At 43.3% G+C, this 20,962-nt stretch overlaps 1 protein-coding gene across 2 annotated transcripts in view; it reads left to right on the top strand.

The window, feature by feature from the left end:
- The window catches only part of LOC109907312 (protein FAM83H), a 37,533-nt gene extending 20,048 nt beyond the window's left edge, over positions 1 to 17,485 (top strand). For both annotated transcript variants that reach the window (XM_020505202.2, XM_031793209.1), the window contains exons 4-13: positions 4,865 to 5,062; positions 9,048 to 9,212; positions 9,678 to 9,802; positions 9,930 to 10,331; positions 10,751 to 10,888; positions 11,114 to 11,350; positions 11,545 to 12,169; positions 12,272 to 13,238; positions 13,413 to 13,921; positions 14,674 to 17,485. In XM_020505202.2, the coding sequence (XP_020360791.1) occupies positions 4,865 to 5,062; positions 9,048 to 9,212; positions 9,678 to 9,802; positions 9,930 to 10,331; positions 10,751 to 10,888; positions 11,114 to 11,350; positions 11,545 to 12,169; positions 12,272 to 13,238; positions 13,413 to 13,921; positions 14,674 to 14,694 (3,387 nt within the window). In that variant the 3' untranslated portion in view covers positions 14,695 to 17,485. The remainder of the gene's footprint in view (positions 1 to 4,864; positions 5,063 to 9,047; positions 9,213 to 9,677; positions 9,803 to 9,929; positions 10,332 to 10,750; positions 10,889 to 11,113; positions 11,351 to 11,544; positions 12,170 to 12,271; positions 13,239 to 13,412; positions 13,922 to 14,673) is intronic.
- The last annotated feature ends 3,477 nt before the right edge of the window (positions 17,486 to 20,962 follow it).

Below are 20,962 nucleotides of genomic sequence, written 5' to 3'. Positions count from 1 at the left end.
GGTTAAACTATCCCCAATTCAATGGAATTTCAACCCTCTGCATGCACAGTGCATCCTTCCATCACATGTACAGCTGACTCAAGATCTTGCACACTAATGAGATGCTATTGAGCCCACATTACTACACTGTCTGAGCCAAGGACTACATGAGTTCTGGTAAGTTTTGATTACAATAGGTTGGGGTGAATATATTTTATATGACATACATTATTTTTTGTTAACTAGTAAATAGTAGCCTACAGCAAAGTGTGTTTAAATAATTTCTAACTTGTTAGTTTTTGCTACCATGTGGGTTTTAGCTTGCTTGAGCCTGCTAACTGAGGAGTGTTAGTTCACCTGTTTCCATGCATGTTTAATTTTAAAACATTTATCTCACAAAGGAGTTGTTTAATCTAACTGCTAAACTATTTATCTGTACATGGAATTGTATTTGTTGTTTTTTTACAAAAAAAAAATCTAATCTTTACAGGTTTACACTATCTGATGTGTGGAGACATTTCACTGCAGCTAATGTAGAAGGAAAAGCTGTGTATTTGCAAATACTGTGCCAAATCATATGTGAAGACTGCAACAAAGATGCAGAATCATCTGGCCAAGTGCATAAAGTTCCCTCAGCGCTCACAACAAGCAACCTCTTGACAAAAGTCCCTCTACTTCTAATCGAGGTGAAAATTATTAATCAGACACCTTATCGATAGCAACAGCTCATGGTCCTCCTGGAATCAGAAGTTTTTTGACTCAATGGAGGAACGTAGTCAGAGAAATGCTGATGAATGTCTTGCTCGAGCTGTGTATGCAACTGGTTCACCTCTGATGCTCACAGGCAAAGTGTATTAGAAGAGATTTCTGAATGTTCTTCGCCCAGCATACACCCCTCCAACCAGACATGCCTTACCTACTCATTTGCTGGATGCAGAGTTCAACAGAATTCAAGTGAAGGTCAAGCAAATCATAGAGAAAGCAGACTGTATTGCAATCATCTCTGGGGGGTTGAATGTTCGTGGGCAAGGAATAATTAACTACATCATCTCCACCCCTCAAACAGTATTCTACAAGAGCACAGACACAAGTGACAACAGACACACCGGTCTCTACATTGCAGATGAGCTGAAGGCAGTCCTCAATGACCTTGGACCACAGAAGGTATTTGCACTGGTGACAGACAATGCTGCGAACATGACGTCTGCTTAGTCTAAAGTGGAGGAGTCCTGGCTGTGCTGCTCATGCATTGAGTTTGCTCCTCAATGACAATAAAGGCACTGAAAACAATGGATACATTCTACAAGAGAGCCAAGGAAATGGTTTGGTATGTGAAGGGTCATCAAGTTATAGCAGCAATCTACCTAAGAGTACCACATTGAAGCTGCCCAGAAACACCTGTTGGGGTGGTGTTGTCATCATGTTTGACAGTCTCCTGGAGGGGAAATGGTGGCCATCCGGGCAAATTTGAGGCTTTTTGAGCCTGACAACGAGCCATCCTCAACAAGGTTGGAAAATGACAGTGAAGATGAGGCCTCAGAGTCTGATGTTCAAGAGGTGGACATTGAGGAGGTCCAGGGACAAGACATGGAAGCCTGAGAGGAAGACAACCAAAGCTTTAGTTTCTAGACTATCATTTTATAGATGATAGTTGAAAAGGTTTTTTGGAGATGCGATGGATCATTGGGGATCATTCAATATTCCCTTTTGTTGTTCAAGTGAAATCATCCCATGTGAAGAGTCCCATTTATTTAAACTAAATTGTTTTTGTTTTTTTCTATTGGAAGGATTTAATCATTTGCAATTATGTCTACTTATGATAAGGTAAAAGTTTATGTTTCTGTCTCCATATGATATGGTAAATATATCCAATAAAAACATTTAAAAAATGAAACATTATTTGTCACGTGCGCCGAATACAACAAGTGTAGACCTTAACGTGAAATGCTTAAGATTTAAGAAAATATTTACCAAATAAACTAAAGTAAAAAATATAAAAAGTAACACAATAACATAACAATAACGAGGCTATATACAGGGGGCACCGGTAACGACTCAGTGTGAGGGGGTACAGGTTAGAGGTAATTTGTACATGTTGGTAGGGGTGAAGTGACTATGCATAGATAATAAACAGCGAGTAGCAGCAGTGTCAAAAACAAATGGGGGGTCAATGTAAATAGTCTGGGTGGCCATTTGATTAATTGTTCAGCAGTATTATGGCTTGGGGGTAGAAGCTGTTAAGGAGCCTTTTGGTCCTAGACTCGGAGAGCCAAGTCTAGGACCAAAAGGCTTCTCAACAGCTTTTATCCCTAAGCCATAAGGCATTTCACTGTAAGGTCTACACCTGTTGTATTCAGAACACATGACAAATTAATTGATTTGATATGTACGTACGGTCACTGTTGTGACGACGTCGTCGATGCACTCATTGATGAAGCCGATTACTGAGGTGGTATACTACTCAATGCCATTGGAAGAATTCCAGTCTGTGCCAGCAAAACAGTCCTGTAGTGTAGCATCTGCACCATCTGACCACTTCCATATTGAGCCAGTCACTGGTTCTTCCTGCTTTAGTTTTTGCTTGTAAGCAGGAATCGGGAGGATAGAATTATGGGTCGGATTTGCCAAATGGAGAGCGGGGGAGAGCTTTGTATGCATCTCTGTCTGTGGAGTAAAGGCGGTCTAGAGTTTTTTTCCCCTTTGGTTGCACATGTGACATGCTGGTAAACATTTGGTAAAACTGATATAAGTTTGACTGCATTATAGTCCCCAGCCACTAGGAGTGCCGCTTCTGGGCGAGAATTTTCATGTTTGCTTATGGCCTTATACAGTTGGTTGAGTGAGGTCTTGGTGCCAGCATTGGTCTGTGGTGGTAAATAGACAGCTACGAATAATGTGATGAGATGAGAACTCTCTTGGTAGATAGTGTGGTCTACAGCTTATCATAAGGTACTCTACCTCAGGCGAGCAATACCTTGAGACTTCTTTAATATTCTACATTGCGCACCAGCTGTTATTGACAAAAAGACACACATCCCCACCACTCATCTTACCAGACGTAGCTTCTCTGTTCTGCTGGTGCATTGGAAATCCCTCTAGCTCTATGTGTCTGTGTCGTCGTTCAGTCACGACTAAGTGAAACATATGATATTAAATTTCTTAATGTCCCGTTGGTAGGGTAATCGTAGGCCATCCATTTTTATTTTACAATGATTGCATGTTAGCAAGTAGAATAGATGGAAATGGGAGTTTACTCGCTCGCCTGATTCTCAAAAGGCAGCCTGATCTGCATCCTCTTTTCCTCTTGTCTTTTCTTCACACAAATGATGTGGATCTGGGCCTGTTCCCGGGAGAGCAGTCTCTCTTTCTCGTCTGACTCGTTAAAGAAAAAGCTTCTTCTAGTTAGTGGTGAGCAATCACTGTTCTGATGACCAGAAGTTATTTTCGGTCATATGAGACAGTAGCAGCAACATTATGCACAAAATAAGTTAAAAATAAGTTACAAACATTGCAAAAAAAACTAACAAAATAGCACAATTGATTACGGGTATGTAAAACGGCAGCCATCCTCTTCGGCGCCACATTTAAATTATATTAATAATCATTTGCATATATTTCCTTTAATTCCCATATATTCCCGTTAATTCCCACGGAACGTTTCCACCTCTGAATATTCCCCAGAATGTGCAACCCTATGAGGTAGTCACCTCGAATGCATTTCAATTCATTTGGGCTCCCGAATGGCGCAGCGGTCTAAGGCTCTGCATCTCAGTGCTAGAGGCGTCACTACAGACCCTAGTTTGATCCCGGGCTGTATCACAACCGGCTGTGATCGGGAGTCCCATAGGGTGACGCACAGGTTAGGGGAGAGTTTGGCCAGGGTAGGCCATCATTGTAAATAAGAATTTATTCTTAACTGACTTGCCTAGTTAAAAATAGTTGTTGTTTTTTTAAAGGAAAAAAAGATGTGCCTTCTTTAAAGTCAATTTGTGGAATTTATTTCCATCTTAATGCGTTTAAGCCAATCAGTTGTGTTGTGACAAGGTAGGGGGGTATACAGAAGCCAGCCCTATTTGGTAAAAGACCAAGTCCATATTATGGCAAGAACACCTCAAATAAGCAAAGAGAAAATGACAGTCCATCATTACTTTAAGACATGAAGGTCAGTCAATACGGAACATTTCAAGAGGTTTAAAAGTTTCTTCAAGTGCAGTTGCAAAAACCATCAAGCACTATGATGAAACTGGCTCTCGCGAGGACCGCCACAGGAATGGAAGACCCAGAGTTGCCTCCGCTGCAGAGGATAAGTTCATTAGAGTTACCTCCGCTGCAGAGGATACGTTCATTAGTTACCTCTGCTGCAGAGGACAAGTTCATTAGAGTTACTTCTGCTGCAGAGGATATGTTCATTAGAGTTACCTCTGCTGCAGAGGATAAGTTCATGCGAGTTACCTCTGCTGCAGAGGATAAGTTCATTAGAGTTACCTCTGCTGCAGAGGACAAGTTCATTAGAGTTACCTCTGCTGCAGAGGATAAGTTCATGCGAGTTACCTCTGCTGCAGAGGATAAGTTCATTAGAGTTACCTCTGCTGCAGAGGATAAGTTCATTAGAGTTACCTCTGCAGCAGAGGATAAGTTCATGAGAGTTACCTCTGCTGCAGAGGATAAGTTCATTAGAGTTACCAGCCTCAGAAATTGCAGAGTTCCATATGTGTTATTTCATAGTTTTGATGTCTTCACTATTATTCTACAATGTAGAAAATAGTAAAATAAAGAAAAACCCTTGGATGAGTAGGTGTTCTAAAGCTTTTGACCGTAGTGTATATTCATATTTTCCTGTTGTCATAGTGTAAATATAGTTAACAGCCTGCTCGGTTTCCCCCAGGCAGACGCCGATGGCTCGTCTGACACCTACTGGCCGATGCACTCTGACACAGCAGCCCCGGGGTTGGACCTGGGCTGGCCCCTCCAGGCGCACAGCTTTATCGGCCCCACCGAGGTCACAACCCTGGTCAACCCCAGCGAGCCCGACATGCCAAGCATCAAGGAGCAGGCCAGACGACTCATCAAGAATGCACAGCACGTAAGTGGAGGGGCGGAAGGAGAAGGGATGTACATTCACACAGACTCACACACAGCACTTACAGAGGCACACACACACACACACACCTGTTCAGGTCTAAGTGGTGTAAAGGGGAAGTGTACCGTATGTCAAATGACATTGTATTGGTCACATGCGCCGAACACAAAAGGTGTTGACATTGCTGTGAAAGGCGATGTCACGGATTTCCTCCTCTTCGTCTGAAGAGGTGTATCAAGGATCGGACCAATACGCAGCGTGGTAAGTGTCCATGTTTTAATAGAAAAGACTGAACATGACACAAATACAAAATAACAAAGTGAAATGGAAACGAAACAGTCCCGTGTTGCACAAACACTGACACAGGAAACACTCACCCACAAAATACCCAAAGAATATGGCTGTCTAAATATGGTTCCCAATCAGAGACAACGATAAACACCTGCCTCTAATTGAGAACCAATCTAGACAACCATAGACCTACATAAACACCTAGATGGAAACAACCCCATAAATCTACAAAAAAAAACTAGACAGTACAAACACCCTGTAATAGACAAAAACACATATATCACCCATGTCACACCCTGACCTAACCAAAATAATAAGAAAAACAAAGAATACTAAGGTCAGGGCGTGACAGGCGAGCCTATTCCAAACAATTCAGAGTTAAAAAATACGAAAAATATTTGCTGAATAAAAAAATAAATACTAACACAATAAAAACAAAAACTATGCTATATACAAGGTGTACCAGTACCAAGTCAATGTGCAGGGGTACGAGGTAGTTGAGGTAACACATTATGTACATGTGGGTAGGGGTAAAAGTGACTTATCAGGATTGATAATTAACAGAGTAGCAGGAGCATATGTGAAGTGTGAAAATGTGTCTGTGAGAGTGTGTATGCCATCAATATGTGTGTGTGTGTGAGCATGTGTGTGTGAGTGTTAGAGTGTGAGTGAAAGAGAGTAAGTGCAGAACAATTCAGATAAGACAAATAAATAATAAAGGGGTCAATGTAAATAGTCCAGGTGGCCATTTGATTAACTGTTCATCAGTCTTATGGCTTGGGGGTAGAAGCTGTTCAGGAGCCTTTTGTTCCCAGATTTGGTACTGCTTGCAGTGTGGTAGCAGAGAGGAGAGTCCAAGACTTGGGTTGCTGGAGTCTGGTATAGAGGTCCTGGATGGCAGGGAGTTTGGCCACGGTGTTATACTGGGCCATACACACTCCCCTCTGTCGGATGCCGAGCAGTTGCAATACCAAGTGGTGATGCAGCTAGTCAAGCTGCTCTCAATGAGGATTTGAGGGCCCATGCCAAATCTTTTCAGCCTCATGAGGGGGAAGAGGCATTGTCGTGCCCTCTTCACGACTGTGTTAGGGTGTTTGGACCATGATGATAGGTCCTTAGTGATGTAGACACCAAGGAACTTGAAGCTCTCGACTTGCTCCACTACAGCCCCGTTGATGTTAATGTGGGCGTACTCAGCCCTCTGTTTCCTTTAGCTCCTTTGTCTTGCCCACATACACTACCGGTCAAAAGTTTTAGAACACCTACTCATTAGCCGTAGGCTAGCAGTCTTGACTAGCAGGCTGCAGGTGAGTCACAGTGCTGCTGCTGAGTAAACTACAGCCAGCCTTTGATCCAGTGGGCAGGGCTATAACGTAACTGGTTACTATGGTTACCTATAGCTCTAGGTGTGTGTGGAAGTTTACAAAACACATGCACACTCATCAGACAGCTAATCACCACACTATAGGCTACAAAACAACCCATCCACTCACCCACACACCCACATTTTAATAGAAGCTCTTATCCAGAGCGACTTACACCTCCACCATCTCGCATCTTCTTTGGAGGACAAAGGTTTTTTGTTACATAAACATTTTACACACATTTTACATACAGTACCAGTCAAAAGTTTGGACACACCTACTCATTCAAGGGTTTTTCTTTATTTTTTACTATTTTCTACATTGTAGAATAATAGTGAAGACATCAAAACTATGAAATAACACATATGCAATCATGAAGTAACCAAGTATTAAACAAATCAAAATATATTTGATATTCTTCAATTAGCCACCCTTTGCCTTGATGACAGCTTTGCACAATCTTGGCATTTTCTCAACCAGGAATGCTTTTCCAACAGTCTTGAAGGAGTTCCCACATATGCTGAGCACTTGTTGGCTGCTTTTCCTTCACTCTGCGGTCCGACTCATGCCAAACCATCTCAATTTGGTTGAGGTCAGGGGATTGTGGAGGCCAGGTCATCTGATGCAGCAATCCATCACTCTCCTTGGTAAAATAGTACTTACACAGGCTGGAGGTGTGTGGGTCATTGTCCTGTTGAAAAACAAATGATAGTCCCACTAAGCCCAAACCAGATGGGATGGCGTATCGCTGCAGAATGCTGTGGTAGCCATGCTGGTTAAGTGTGCCCTGAATTCTAAATAAATCATAGACAGTGTCATCAGCAAAGCACCCCCACACCATAACACCCCCTCCTCCATGCTTTACGGTGGGAATTACACATGCAGAGTTTACCCATACTGCGTCTCACAAAAACACGGCTGTTGGAACCAAAAATCGCAGATTTGGACTCCAGACCAAAGGCCAAATTTTCACCGGTCTAATGTCCATTGCTCGTGTTTCTTGGCCCAAGCAAGTCTCTTCTTCTTATTGGTGTCCTTTAGTAGTGTTTTTTTTGCAGCAATTCGACCATGAATGCCTGATTCACACAGTCTCCTCTGAACAGTTGATGTTGAGATGTGTCTGTTAATTGAACTTTATGAAGCATTTATTTGGGATGCCATTTCTGAGGCTGGTAACTCTAATGAACGTATCCTCTGCAGCAAAGGTGACTCTGGGTCTTCCATTCCTCAGGAGGGACAGTTTCATCATAGCACTTGATGGTTTTTGCGACTGCACTTGAAGAAACTTTCAAACCTCTTGAAATGTTCCGTATTGACTGATCTTCATGTCTTAAAGTAATGATGGACTGTCGTTTCTCTTTGCTTATTTGAGTTGTTCTTGCCATAATATGGACTTTTTTTACCAAATAGGGCTATCTTCTGTATACCAACTCTACTATATGTTACAACACAACTGATTGGCTCAAACGCAATAAGGAAATAAATTCCACAAATCAACTTTTAAGAAGTTATACCTATTAATTGAAATGCATTCCAGGTGGCTACCTCATGAAGCTGGTTGAGAGAATGCCATGGTTGAGAGTGTGCAAAGCTGTCAAGGCAAAGGGTGGCTCTTTGAAGAATATCAAATATCACATTTATTTTGATTTGTTTAATACTTTTTTGGTTACTACATGATTCCATATGTGTTATGTCTTCACTATTCTACAATGTAGAAAATAGTACAAATAAAGAAAAACCCTTGAATGAGTAGGTGTTCTAAAAATGTTGACTGGTAGTGTATGTTCCAGCAGTGAGGGGTGGAGTTCAACTGACAGTTACAGATTCCCAGACCCAGGCCTTCTCACCCCAGTCCACCCAGCAACACACCGTTAACACGATAGCATTCCCATCCTGTTGAATATCTATTATGTTATTTTTTACTCAGTCACTATCCCTCAGACAGGGATCCAGTGTTGCAGATAGAGTTATGTTCATGATTATTTGTCAGTTATGGACGCTGTTGTCTTAAACTCTGCCAGTCAGTCTGCCCCCGCTCTGCTTTGCCCTGCTTATCCACCACACCCTGTCTCTGAACATGAATGACTTGCACTCAGCTCAACCAAAAGAATACAATTACTTTTCTGTGTGTGTGTGTGTGTGTCTAAATGTCAACAGGGTTGACAAACCTGTTAATCAGACTGGCCATGTCTCTGTTACTGTCCTCCCCCTCTTTCTGTGTGTGTGTGTGTTTCATGTCCAACTAAATGAAATAATCCTAAACCTGATGTGATATTTTCTAGTTTCTAATTGGTTAATGTGATATTTCCCCCTCTCTCATTGGGCGTTGCTAGGTCATCGCTGTGGTGATGGACATGTTTACAGACGTGGATCTGTTTTCTGACTTGCTGGATGCCGCGGCGCGTCAAGTCCCCGTATACATTCTATTGGACGAACAGAATGCCCATCACTTCGTCTCCATGGTTATCAACTGTAAAGTCAACTTGGACCTTGTCCACGTGAGTCTCTATGTTTTTGGCCTAGATTGAACTATTTTAAGCGGGGTGACTCTCCACGCCTTAACTCAGTTTTCCCCATAACTCAAGTTAATGCTGTTCCTGAAAGCCTACTGGGTGTGCATGGGTTTGATCCATCCCAGCACTAGCACAAACAGCACAGGGCTAAAAAAATAACAGTAGTTATTAATAGTTTGAAAAACACATGGTTTGAGCCGACAGTCTAACAGATAGTATTCCAGTGTTTCTGTGTTGACTGGCAGCAGGCCACTGTCTCATAGCAGTAAGGTCATTTATTTACCTACATATTTACATGATGTCTAACTGACTACACCTGAGCTTGGTTACATAAATCTCAACAGAGCGGACAAACTGGTTTGATTCACCCTTAGAACTCACTAAAGAATAACATCATTCATTAACCCCTTGTGACTCTGAATAACTATTTTGTGCGTGTGTGTGTTGCAGATGATGCGTGTGCGGACGGTGGCGGGAGTGACCTATTTCTGTCGGACAGGGAAGTCATTTAAAGGACAGGTGAAAAACCGCTTTCTATTGGCTGACTGCAGGGCCGTGCTCAGTGGAAACTACAGGTGAACATAGAAATATAACAGATTTCAACACTCAACTATAGTTGAGCATCGAAACACACCAGATAGAACAGATATCAGATACTTCTTTAGTCGCAGAAGTTAACGTGTCATATCCTGTTTCCTGTAGTTTCATGTGGTCCTATGAGAAGCTGCATCGCTGCATCGCTCATCTCTTCCTGGGAGAACTGGTCACCACCTTTGACGAGGAGTTCCGCATCCTGTTCGCTCAATCACAGCCCCTCACTGTTGACCACGCCCTAGTGCCTTTCTCCTCTGACAGCAGCAGCAGCAGTTACTATGGTAACCAGTTTGGCTTGAAGCGGACCCAGTCCCTGCGAAACCCTCTGGGTTTCCAACGACACACCCCCGAACTTCCGACCTATCCTTTCGGAGGAGGAGATTCCGAGCGCTCTGCGTTCCGAAGAGATGACATGTTCCGACATACCATAGACCCAGGAGGACTTAATCTTGGGAAGTTTGCAGTGTCACAGCAGTTCAGGATGCAGCAGAGCCGCTCCATGGTCTCCAGGTGGGATGGTGCACGTATATTTATGTAAAACTAGATTTTATGTAGAACCCTATAATTCACTACACTCTTAGAAAAAAGGGTTTCAAAGGGGTTCTTTGGCTGTAGGAGAACCCTTTTCGGTTCCAGGTAGAACCTTTTTTGGTTACAGGTAGAACCCTTTTTGGTTCCATGTAGCAATCACTGTGGAAATGGTTCTACATGGAACCCAAAGGGGTTTTTCAAAGGGTTCTCCTATGGGGACAGCCAAATAACCCTTTTCTAAGAGTGTATACTTGGAATAGAGTACCAAAGTCAATCATAAGTATTCAACCGATTCCTGGGGAACTTCACCCATAAACAATTAACTTATTGTATTACATTTGTTATGTGTCCTCTGTTACCATTTTAAAGGGTTTTGTTTGTGTTTCCTGTGTTCCCAGGCAGATGGAGATAAGCACCAGTGACTATAAGAGGCACAGCTACACAGAGGGAACCCAGGAGAGCTACTCCTCGTCCAGACAGTACATGAAGCACAGAGTTATGAACAACCTGGATGAGACAGAGCAGCACTACCACAGGTACTAGTTAGTTAGTTCATTTGTTAGTTAGTTAGTTTATGTTGTCTTTGTCAGCTTGACTTAATATTGTGATCAGGTCAGGCAAAACTCTTGGCCCTAGTTATAATATTTAAAAAAATGATCTGTGATACGTAAAGCATGTTGGGTTTTTATGATCGTTATTCTGATGATGAGGATGATGATTCTGCTGCTGATGATGATTTATGATTTATGTTTGTATTCCAGGGAGCAGAGCCAGTCCAGCCACTACTACCAGGGTGGTGAGGGACCTGGGTCGGGGCTAGAAGGACCTGGCTCAGGCCATGGACACTACGACAGGCTGAGGAACAGACCAGCACTGGACCAGTACTCTGACTCAGGCTACCCCTATGAGGAACCTCCTGGTCCAGAGGGCTACGGCAGAGACTACTTCTCCTCTGAGGACCTGAAACATGACCCAGGACATCCACCAGCAGGGGGAAGGTACGTGGTAGAGACAGTCCACTGGACTGGAGAATAAGCAGTAATGTCTGTTCATTGTTGACTGCTCCCACTAGAGTTCTTAAATTAAACTTTTAGTGATATGCACACAATGTTTCAATAAGGTTAATGTGTAAGTATCAACCACGACCCTCAAAATGTGTCTATACTAATGTAACACCTTCTCTTTTGTCTAGGTACGGAGGTGGCAGTGGCCACAAGAGGCCGACGGTGGGCCAGCCCTATGCCTGCCTGTCGTCCCCCACCCATCCGCACCCCCCAGAGAAGCAGGTGTTCCCCGTCCCAGCGGAGGCAGACCATGACCAGGACCCCAACGTCAGACAGGGCCTCCGCAGCTGGAGGATCAACTCCTACCTCAGCGCCTACGGGGACACAGGAGAGGAGGGGCTGCTCCAACCTCTGGGCCCTGATGCTTTCCAAGACCCTGAGTCTGATGGGAAATCGTACGCCCATGAGGCAAGAGAGCCTCCGAATGTCCCCTCCAAGCCTAGACCGGATATCCGACCGCTGCACTACAGCAAGCCCTTCATGCCTGAGAGCATGGGGAAGGACAGGGCTGACCGATGGACAACAGAGTGGGAGAGAGAGAGAGAGAAAGAGCGGGCGGTGGGGGGGAGGGAGGTGGGGGCAGACGTGGAGATGCCGTCATCGAGGGAGGCTCCGGGGGAGGTCTCGATCTCCAAACACGAGACGGTCCGGATGCGGGTCAACCCGATGCTCCAGAGGAGTTCCCGGCTGCGCTCCTCCCTCATCTTTTCCTCCTCCAAGACGGAGACCCACATGGGAGGCCTGGGCATGAAGGTCTTTATTACCTTTCATATCATCTGAGGTTTTTTTAACATTGAATTGCAACCTTGCTTTGAAATGTGCCATACAAATAAAGTTGAATTTGATTTGATGCAGGTGGCCAACGAGGAGGATGAGAATTCCGACTCGCTCCGCACCACCTCCATCGTCCAACAGATCCTGGAGAAGCGACGCTCCTTGACCCGGGAACCCTTTGAGTGGAGGAAGAAGGCAGAGGAGAATGAGAGAGAGAAGGAGAAAGAAGAGAAGGAGAAAGAGAAAGAAAAGAAAGAGGCTTGGTTGAAAGAGGAGGCTGAGCCAAAGAAAGAGCCCCCCAAAGTAACCTCAGCCAGCAGAGAGGTGTCTAAGAACCCCCTGGCCGAGGTGGACACCACAAAAGACACCCCAGCATCTGCAGATCCCCCCAAACCCCAGTCATTTAACATGAACAACCCTTCCAATAGACTGCAGTACTTCATGGAGCTGGCTGCTAAGAGGAACGCATCTAAAGAGGCTGTGATAAAAGAACCTCCTCAGAAGAAACCAGACCTTCCAGACACTCCTTCTTCCAGCACGACCGCCATCACCTCGGTCCCCAAAGTCCCCTCATTTTTCGTGACTGCTCCAGAGCCTGCCCCAAAGAAACCACAAGTCGCAGCCACACCAGAGCTAAAATGTAAACCTCAAACCTCAAGTTTCAAAATCTCAGAGCCTGCCGCTTCTACCACAGCACAGAGAAAAGACAGCAGCTCGGAGTCACAGAGGAAAGAGCCCGGTAAGATTCTAAAGCCATTCCCTTCTCCGAAGATCTTCAAGAGGGACACTCTGAAGCCGTTCAAGAGCTCCAACCCACGCCACGTCTCCTGTGATGAGGAAATGCTAACAACGGACGCCACAGACGCGGAGAAAAGCGAGCTGAAGAAGTCTCGATCCAAAAGCTCGTCCAGTATGTCACAGACCGAGTCTAAGGAGGGGCTCCACAAGAACCTGGGCTCCAACACCTCCCTCAACACCCTGGGAGGGGAGGGAAAGGCCGACACTAAGCCCCTAGACTTCCTCAAGAAGCAGACCCAAAGACTCAAAGGTATGTTGTACTGTCTGTGTGTCTGACACGGATTGTTACGGCCATGTTTACTGGGTTTTAATTTTAAAAATGTAATTGCTGTGCTCATGATGTATACAGCAAATTCCCTTCGGAGCAATAAAGGTTTTAATTAATTAAGTTCAATTATTAATTAAAACATTCATTCATTCAAAGGTTTCCTGGGACCCAAGGACAAGAAGAGCTCCGGTGGTGCGACATCGCCATCCAACGGAGACGAAAAGACCATGAGAACTGTGCCGGAAAGCTCAGAGGAGCCTGTGATCGCCGCTAAAAACCTGAGCTCCACCGCAGACGCTAAAGCCACAGACTATGCCACCTCCGCAGCCAATCACAAAGCTGCGTCCAAAACGACAGGTCTGTCTCGGTACCAGAGCTCCAGTGGCTCAGTTCTGTTCAGTAGCAACCTGAGAGACGACACCAAGGTCATCCTGGAACAGATCTCTGCCAACAGCCAGAAGAACCGTCTGGAGCGAGGAGGAGGAGAGGAGGCTGGAGGGGATAAGGACGTAGACGTAGCAGGGGAGAAAGGAGGGCTGGAGAGGGAGCCAACGCTTAAAAAGAATCGCTTCCAGAGGCCCCAGGCCAACCCTCAGGAGAGAGATAGCCTCCTGAAGAGGATCGAGAGCATGAGGAAGGACAAGAAGGTCTACAGCCGCTTTGAGGTACTCTACCGTAGCAAACAGGAGGTTTGCAGGGAGGAGGAGGGCTACAGGAGAGTGGAAAGAGAGGAGGAGGATAGGGGAAGTATAGAGGTTATGTCCAGGTCAAATAATATATTAACAATAATAATATATTACATTTAGCAGACCCTTGACTAAATAGAAGAGACATTTACATGTTATGAATTATAGCCCTTAATGTGAAATATATATTTGATGCTGCTATTTAAAGATGTGACACAACATTTTATTTATTTTGTTTCCCGATACTTTGATAAGGATTTGCAACAAAAAATGTTTAGGATATTTGTACATAGTGCACAAACTCAGTGAGTTTTAATTTTGTGGATATGATGTCATAGGGACATTAGTTTGGCTCTTAATGAAGTTACCATTAAAACCATGTGAACAATGAAGCACATTAGTACCTAAAGAGATCTTTCACACTGAAAGCTGTAGGGGGGGTGGGTGTATACCAAGGGGGGGTGGGGGGGGGGGGGGGGGGTGGGGGGGGGGGGGGGGGGTGATGAGTGGAGAGGAGAGGTAGGGATGAGTGGAGAGGAGAGGTAGGGATGACAGGAGAAAATGGAGGATGAGGGAGAGGGGAGGAGGGGATGAGTGGAGAGGAGAGGTAGGGAAGACAGGAGAAAATGGAGGATGAGGGAGAGAGGAGTATGAGGGAGGGAAAGGGGGCGTATGAGAGAGTGAATAAGATCGTATTCCACTCACTGTCATTCCTGATGTTCTGTTAACAGATGGGGAATAACCTGGGATAACTAAAGATGGCTGAGGAACACATTGACTGGAAGCTGAGTGTGTGTGTGGAGGACGTGCAAACACACCAACATGCACACACACATCGTTCACATTCAGCAATATATGTGCCAAACACATCATCAGAAGACCAGAGAGAGAGGGAGAACACACTGAACACAAAAACAGCAGATACCTCCTGTGACTTCAGACTGCAGTCTTCGCGGATGATCAGACGATACTGTACTAAACCTTTAAAAGACTGACTATGAAACATGAGATGAAACTGTACCCATATAAGGCAAGCGTTGTCTGGTTGGTTTTTGCCTTATATGGACTTCATGGGACAACTTTTCACCGATTCACCACAACCCTTCGTCCACGCCTATTGTGAGAGAGAGTGTATGTGTGAGAGAAAGTGTGTGTTATGTGTGCATGTTTTACTGCAAGAAAGCAACTGAACACATGCCCAGCCATCAAACATGCCTGTACAGAACAGCACACTCCCTGTGCCAGTCGTATGTATGTGTGTGTGTGTGTGTGTGTCTGTGTGTGTGTGGAAACTGGTAATGCTGAAAGTATGTCTGGGTTTACACTGTGCCAACGGAGCGCCACGTCTCGTCAAACCCAGAGAACTATTATTAACCAGTCCCCACACTAAAGACAGCAGAGAGGGAGAGAGATGGGGAGAGAGAGAAAATGATAGAGGGAGAGAGGAAAAATACAGATTAACCCAGCTAGCACATTTGGTTCCTTGGAAGTTGTGGGAATGTACGTTTTTTGTTTTCCATTGGTTCTCGGAACAAAGCTATACGTTTCCTGACTGGTAAAACTGAATATCTTTTAAACATTCTGAGAACAGAAGTGAACATTTTGCCTGTTCTGAGAACATTTTTAAGTTGCAGGGAGGTTCTGAGAACGTTTTACTGTGGTTCCTTGAAGGTTTTTAAGTTGCAGGGAGGTTCTGAGGATGTTTTACTGTGCTTCCCTGAAGGTTTTTAAGTTGCAGGGAGGTTCTGAGAACATTTTACTGTGGTTCCCTGAAGGTTTTCTTGGGAGGTTTTATTAATGTTTTGCGAACGGAAATGATTAATTATTTGAAGGTAATTAAATAACGTTCTGAGAACATGTTTCAATCATGCAAACACATGTATTTTTTATTGTGGTATGGCGTCAGTGAGATTCAAACCTATGATCTTATGTTCTCTAGCCATGAGGTTTAAAATACTTTTGTTGATGCTGAATGTATACGTTTTTAAATAACATTCTTAGAATGATCTTTGAAAGCTATTAATGTTTTGTGTTTTTTATGGAAAGTTTTCTTAATGTTCTTAGAGCATTACTTTCAATAGAACCATGAGGAAACCTGCAGAAAACTTTACACTTAAGCACTGAAATTCCACCTAAGAAACATATGGTTCTCAGAACCTTATGTGCTAGCTGGGTATCCTGCACCATTCCAAGAACTTTGTTTGAAGGTTGAATGCAAAATAACCATAGGACAACCACACTCTCACCAAGCTCTAAGAAACATATTGTTCTCAGAATGTTATGTGCTAGCTGGGAAAGGAGATGGAAAGAGATGGACCAACAGGGTAAGATAATTAGATACTGTGTATATGGCTTGCAGGTCTTTACAATTTTGTATTTATTAATTAAATCACCAGTACCTTAGAAGACAAGTTGAGATTGAGACTGCTTCGTTGCAGCCCTGTGTGGATGCAGGTACCTGGAAAACGTAGTGAGTTGGATAGGGTCTGAGTGATATTTCCACCACAAAACCTTCACCTATCCGGTCAAGTCAGGTCAGACAACTTTGATGAAGAAACGTAGGGAAGAAGGAAGGAAGGATGCATTTCTAAAATGTTGTATTTTATACAAGAGTATAAAAATTTCACGCCTTGAGTCTGTCAGTTTGTCTCTGTCCACTACACCAGAAGTGGAAAGAACATTTCCAAGTACATGAACACACTCTGTAAAAATACTTAGTGAGGGAATAGAGTTATGAATAATTAATTAATGCCAGTGTTGTGTTCGAGACCACCTAAAGCGTGACTGTTTCAAGATTTAGACCGTAGCAAATCGAGTCCTTCTCAATCAAGACCGATACGTTTATTTAACTAGGCAAGACCGTTAAGAAACAAATCTTATTTACAATGACGGCCCACCCCGGACGACGCTGGGCCAATTGTGTGCCGTACTATGGGACTCCCAATCATGGCCGGATGTGATACAGCCTGGATTCATACCAGGGACTGTAGTCACGCCTCTTGCACTGAGATGCAGTGCCTTAGACCGCTGCGCCACTTGGGAGCCAAGACCGAGACCAGGAGGGAGACAAGGGGTTCCGAGACTTAAGTCAAGACCATGATAGTAATTTTGTCAAATCATCTCTAGCTGTGTATAGTCACAGGAAAAACGATATGAGGGGGAAAAGTCTGTCACTCACCCACTCCATGACATCCTCCTAGCAGCTAGCTAACGTTAGGCTCCATATTTTTAGCTTGATACGCTAGCCTACAGCCACGTTATGACTGACTAGTTAGATTCCATTGACATTCTCAGTCTTAGTTACATTTGTCAGTTTTTGTCCAGAATATTGAGTCATTGAAACTGAAACGGTGCATCCCGAATGGAGGCAGCAAACAATGTACCAGGCCAGCTGTGATTTACAACCTGATAGCAATATTTTTTGAACAACCAAGAAATGTTTTGGTGAATTACATTAATCATGCATTGAACTGCATCATGGAACGTTGAGTCAAATTGAACCTATTTTTAAAACCTCTTATAAAGTTGGTGTTGTAGCATCAAGTGGGAATTGTATATTTTTTTACTGATATTATGATTGTCTGTTTGTAGTTAAAACTAGTGATGCACCGGTATGATATTTTTTGCCATACCGATATCTAATATCTTTCTTGCCAAAAAACCTGATACCGATAACTAATATTTAACATTTTAGCCGCTTTTTAAGCATTCTAGTACAGTTAAATAGTTAACACACACACACATGGACGCAGCAAGAGGCGTCACTACAGTCCCTGGTTCGATTCCAGGCTGTATCACATCTGGCCGTGATTGGGAATCCCATAGGGCGGCGCACAATTGGCCCAGCGTCGTCCGGGCCGTCATTGTAAAAAAATATTTGTTCTTAACTGACTTGCCTAGTTAAATAAAGGTTACAGACTCACACACACACAACACTGACCAAAAAGTTATTCTGTTGACATTTACGTATGTCCCCATTACCAGTAAAACATCATCAAAAACTATTTATTTAACTTACTTGCTGTGCTGTTTCGTTGTTCATTTGTTCAGTCATTTCATTCTCAACCAGGATTTCTATGGAACACGTTTGGGTCTTTGCGTGTCAAAAAAGATACAAGTCAAATAACAGTATTTGATGTGTCAAATAAGCTTGTTTACCAATCAGGACCTGAATGTGACTGCACGTCACATAATAATTTAACGCATTCATAATGTTTTACGTAGTTATTACACATTGATTACACTATCACTCGTATTTCATATGTCACAATGATTAATCGATACGTATGCTATGATGCTGGTAAAGTTGTCTCGCGCACCAACAGTGCTGGTTATAAAAAAAGCTAGCTAGCTCATGGATGCAAAAAAATATATTTCAGTAGCTATAATTAGCTAACTAACTATAGAGCTAGGTGTCATCATCTCAAATAACCCTAATTTATAAGACAGTTCTTATAGCTAAAGCTAGCTACCCCAGAAGGTCAAACAAATTAACGTTATGCTTTATTACCAACGCGGTATTGTAAACACATCGTTCATAGCCGGTGTACTTTTTTGTACAGCTTTGACAGTGCTATTGTATCTTTTTTGACACGCAAAGACCCAAACGGTGTTCCATAGTATGTATGTCATGAAGCTAATAGCAGTGATGCTATTACTGTGTAACTCCGGTAGGGCAACATCTGAAAAATAACGCACTTGGTAGTATGTACAGGTGCTCAACCAGTCGGCAAATTGTCAAGGGCAATGAATTCCATCGTCTTGGCTTTAATGTATTTCGCCTTTGAGTTGTCTCGCTGAAATGTTCTTACTCTTTCAAATGACTGCTCGACTTGTTGACTGCTCGATCCACACAGCAGACATTGTGGGCTAGGTTAGGAATGCTGTGTTGCACGTGTAGCGCAACATTTTACGTGGTGTCATTACGTCATGACTACGTTATATAAGTATGCAGGGTAGCTTTGACACTGGTTTTTAACATCACCATTAAACTAGATATCGGGTGATACCGATGTTGCCATTTTTTGCTAATATCGTCCGATTCCGATATGTTCACCGATATATCGTGCATCCCATTGTTAAAACACTGTCATTTTCACTTTAAACTTTAGGTCACCGGTTACTTTGTTAGCTAAACATGAAATGTTTTTTGCAATGGAAGTAATAGTTGTACATTTTGATTGGGAAATGCCTTATGGTTGTGTTTTTGTGTTCTTATGATTGGGACCAACTGGCTTATTATGTCTGAGTTTATGGACTGCTTATCCTTTAACATCATGCTGTGTGGGACTGCTGTCTTTCCATGCAGTGGTGTCTGGAGAAGTGGGTATACTCTAATTTTGCCCAAAAGTTCCCAAATGGCCCACCCAGCGAAGGAAAGGCATCCTGTGTGAAAGTACTATATTTTCCTATACATTTTTCAGATGTTCACTCTCAAAATCACACTTTTTTAAAAGAAGAAATACCAAATTGTGACGGTCTAAGGCCACAACAATGCTTAAACCACATCAATCTGATTATCTATCAGGGCCTGGCTCCACAGTGGGTGGGCCTCTGTCCACCCAGGCCCATCCATGTCTACACCCCGGATGCAGCACATGATGACAAATAGCCTTCTAACCAACAATAAAGACTTCACTTTTTCAATACCTGGTTTGCGTACCCATTGTTGCCTTAGTTATCATTTACTGGTAGATATCATAAGTTAAAATGTCTCCTACCCTGCCGGCTACGGATGTCAAAACTAGTTGAGAGCTGCACACTCTTGCTGCCTGCAGATAATACTCCACTGAAACTAGGCTATGTGTGTGGAACGCATGTGACTGTATTTCACGTGCTTTGTGATTGCGTAGGTTACTTTGTGCATGATTTCTCTATTGTGCTACATAATTGATAAGTCGTATACCTCCACTAAACTACTTTGATATGCATCAGTAGGGATTAAGAAGTGATTATAAACTGGGTGGTTCGAGTCCTGAATGTTGATTGGCTGACAGCCGTGGTATATCAGACCGTATTCCATGGGTATGACAAAACATTCATTTTTACTGCTCTAATTATGTTGGTAACCAGTTTATAATAGCAATAAGGCATCTCAGGGGTTTTTAGTATATGGCCAATATACCACGGCTTAGCTTTGTATCCAGGCACTCTGCATTGCGTCGTGCATAAGAACAGCCCTTAGCTGTGGTAGATTGGCCATATACCACACCCCCTCGAGCCTTAAAACTTAAGTAGAAGCAATGCCCACAAAAACAAAAGTGGGTATATGGCTTATACCTGCGTATACACTCAACTAGACCACTGGCCCTTTGTGTTTTACAAAAAGTGTACTCTCCTACATTAGTGCGCTGGTATTACGGTCCTTTCAGAATCACGAACCTGTCACATACTGAAGACCTATAGGTTCACCACTGTACTAACCTGTCACACACTGAAGATCTATAGGTTCACCACTGTACTAACCTGTCACATACTGAAGACCTATAGGTTCACCACTGCACTAACCTGTCACACACTGAAGATCTATAGGCTCACCACTGCACTAACTTGTCACACACTGAAGATCTATAGGCTCACCACTGCACTAACCTGTCACACACTGAAGATCTATAGGTTCACCACTGTACTAACCTGTTACATACTGAAGATTTATAGGTTCACCACTGTACTAACCTGTTACATACTGAAGATCTATAGGTTCACCACTGTACTAACCTGTTACATACTGAAGATTTATAGGTTCACCACTGTACTAACCTGTTACATACTGAAGATCTATAGGTTCATCGTTGCGCAACATGTCTATAACAGGTATAAAGGCTGTTAAGATACTGTATCAATGTTTCAAGAAAGTAGTGTATGTATATATTTGACCTGGCTAAGTGGTTTTATGCCCTGACTGAATGGGAGCTGATAATTATTCATTTTTTTACTCTGCTGGTCTCGGGAAGACATTTTGATACCTAACTGTCTGAGACAGAGTCAAGAGTGAGTACAAGACAAGACCGAGACACTCAA

The sequence above is a fragment of the Oncorhynchus kisutch genome, linkage group LG17, assembly GCF_002021735.2.
Source record: "Oncorhynchus kisutch isolate 150728-3 linkage group LG17, Okis_V2, whole genome shotgun sequence".
In the NCBI taxonomy this organism is placed as follows: Eukaryota; Metazoa; Chordata; class Actinopteri; order Salmoniformes; family Salmonidae; genus Oncorhynchus; species Oncorhynchus kisutch.
Note: the sequence above shows the minus strand (reverse complement) of the source record. Positions and strands in the feature narration are given on the sequence as shown.